Source organism: Brassica oleracea, chromosome C9 (assembly GCF_000695525.1).
Source record: "Brassica oleracea var. oleracea cultivar TO1000 chromosome C9, BOL, whole genome shotgun sequence".
Taxonomy (NCBI): Eukaryota; Viridiplantae; Streptophyta; class Magnoliopsida; order Brassicales; family Brassicaceae; genus Brassica; species Brassica oleracea.
The window spans coordinates 37,055,756-37,058,180 of record NC_027756.1 but is presented as its reverse complement, the minus strand read 5'-3'; the positions used below and the strand labels follow the sequence as shown (position 1 = coordinate 37,058,180).

The window sequence follows — 2,425 nt, the reverse complement described above, 5'->3', positions numbered from 1 at the left end:
GACGGAAAAATGTATTTTGGGGTGTTGGCGTGAAAACATTTTTTGTGATTTTGGCATGAAAACATGTTTTCGGTTTTTGCGGAAAAACACGATTTTGCAATTTTTACGGGAAAATATTTTTTTGCAATTTTAGCGGGAAAATGCGTTTTGGGGTTTTGGCGTGAAAAGGTAGTTTTTAGCACGGGAAAAAGTGTTTTTATAGTTTTGTCAGTTTTCGTGTGTGACAAAAATAATATTATGTTTAGGTTTGTAATTTGTGAATTACATTAGGGGTATAATAGACATTATATCATTTTGAATGAACCATCTCCATTCAAATAATCCAAATTGGTTCAGCTGAATGGACTTTAAAATTAAGCCTAAATTTCTAAAAGTCATCCGGATGATCCATCTAAATGAGTTGCACTTTTAGTGCCTAAACAAACAAAACTCTCGTCTTCATCCAGATAGTCCATGGAGAAACAAAGAGGCCTTATTTCTCCAACTTAAGCATCGTTTGAAATTACTTTTGTTATGACTTTTTTAAGATAGGTTTTGTAGAGATGTAATGAAGACAAAACTTTAATATGTATACCTATATATAAATCTTAAAGGTAACAAAAGAAGTAATCTAACTGTTAGAAAAGAAAGTATAGACCGATCCACATTTCACGGCTTAGTTAATTGCACACACGAAGTAGAAAAAAAATCGTACCTTTCTCTCTGTTCCTTCATCTTCTTTAGGTTGCTTCATGTGAACAAAGTTTGTCTCTTTTAAACTTTGTCTCCCCGCATCGATTTCAATGTCGTTTGGGACTATCTTTGATCTCTCGAGATCATCTTTTTAGATTTTGTGATGGAGTTGTATTTGTTCTTATCTAAACCAAGAAAATGGTCGGTTCACCGAGTTTTGTCTTGTTGTAATGGTCACGTTTTCTTTGCTATATTAAGGACAAAATTTCGAATCGGTGCTTTTTTTGTTTCTTTTTTTCTTAGCCACAAAGATCAGTCCTTTCAACTAGTCATGTGAAGCGTACGATGATCCGTTTACAGGGAGAATCTAAACAGAGGACTCTATGGTGATCAAAGGGAGATGTCTGGGTTCGTGGGTGTTGTCGTTTCGGATCCATGGTTACAGAGTCAGTTCACACGAGTCAAGCTTCGTACTCTCAATTCCGAGGTCTCTTCTCTTTCTCTTTCATCTTCTTCCTATACCTTACATGGATGCAATCTAGACGATGGATGATACTCATCAATCTTGGTTTTTGTGGTGTAGTTTGTATCGTTGAAGAATTCAAGTGGAAACATAACCATAGAAGATCTCCCTTCTCTATTGTCAAAGTTAAAGTCAATTAGTGCAACGTTTAAGGAGGACGAAATCAGACAGATACTGCAAGAACATGCTTCTGATAATACAAGCAGTGATGTGGGTTTTGAAGAGTTTCTCAAGGTAATATGGAGTTTCTTGGTGAACCAAGTTTCACATTGACTATGAATGTTGTTAATATTGAGACACAGGACCTGGCTGAAGGACGGGTATGTTTTGTCTGCTCACTGTTCAACACACATTAACCATTGTAATTTACTTTTTTTACTTGATCTATTGGGTAAGCAATGTTCTGACCATAGAGGTTTTTATGATGTTTTGTAGACTCTGTTTTAGCTTCTAAACTTTATGTTGCTTTTATAACATCTGAGGATTCTGAGCTAATTAGAAATGTGATTATTTTTGTGAGGATTGTTGATGCTCAGGAAGTGGTAAATCTGGATTACACAATGATGTGGGATTAATTTATTATGAGTTTACTCTTGTTTCTTTTTATCTTTGTCTGATTCTTACAATCGTGGAGCTGTTTTGTTCCTAAAGGAGGAGATGCTTCTCACGAAAACAAGCCTTCTAATGGGAAAATATCAGGTGATTCCGCTACTCCAAAGCCGTTTGGTCTTAACACAGATTGGAGAGAGTTCAGAGCAAACTTGTTTATGAAAGAGCAGGTGATATCTTGATACTTGAGGTTTGGCATCATCAACACATTCTTGGGAAGTTATGTTTATGTATGAGTCAAATGTTAATGGGATTTTTGTGATAATTAAAAGATGAATTTTTGCATTGGACCACATAAATGTTTGGATTTCTTAATGTTATCTCTTAACTCACATTTACTACTTAAAAATATTAAAAAAAAAACAAGATAACCATTCTCTTAGAATTTGTTGGTTTTCATCCACGTTCAGAAAAAAGGAAAAATCATGACAACGCAAACATTAATCAGAATACCAAGTAACGAATTAAAACGAATATATGGGACAACTTTTATCTGACAAAACCTATGTTACATGGAAACGGAAGCGGGTACCTGGAAGCAGAAGCGTAAGGAAGCGCAGAAGCGAGAATTTTTAAAATATTAGGAAGCGGGTACGTGTTGGAAGCGTATATCCATATATA

General features: G+C 35.1%; 2 protein-coding genes across 4 annotated transcripts in view; one reads left to right on the top strand and one right to left on the bottom strand.

The window, feature by feature from the left end:
• The window catches only part of LOC106317659, a 3,518-nt gene extending 2,701 nt beyond the window's left edge, over window positions 1–817 (bottom strand). For both annotated transcript variants that reach the window (XM_013755444.1, XM_013755443.1), the window contains exon 1: window positions 695–817. Coding sequence is in view for 1 of the 2 variants with exons in the window: in XM_013755443.1 (XP_013610897.1) it covers window positions 695–733 (39 nt within the window). In the remaining variant the exon portion in view is untranslated. The remainder of the gene's footprint in view (window positions 1–694) is intronic.
• A 146-nt stretch (window positions 818–963) lies between these two features.
• On the top strand, window positions 964–2,145 carry LOC106317660 (fimbrin-1-like). 2 transcript variants are annotated; one of them, XR_001265189.1, is made up of 3 exons: window positions 964–1,159; window positions 1,256–1,515; window positions 1,847–2,145. XR_001265189.1 is itself a non-coding variant. In XM_013755445.1 (3 exons), the coding sequence occupies exons 1-3, from the start codon at window positions 1,073–1,075 to the stop codon at window positions 1,964–1,966; spliced, it is 381 nt and encodes a 126-aa protein (XP_013610899.1). In that variant the 5' UTR covers window positions 966–1,072; the 3' UTR covers window positions 1,967–2,139. The 2 variants fall into 2 exon arrangements, 1 of the variants encoding a protein (XP_013610899.1); XM_013755445.1 differs by having other exon boundaries at window positions 966–1,159; window positions 1,256–1,429; window positions 1,847–2,139.
• Window positions 2,146–2,425: the final 280 nt, after the last annotated feature.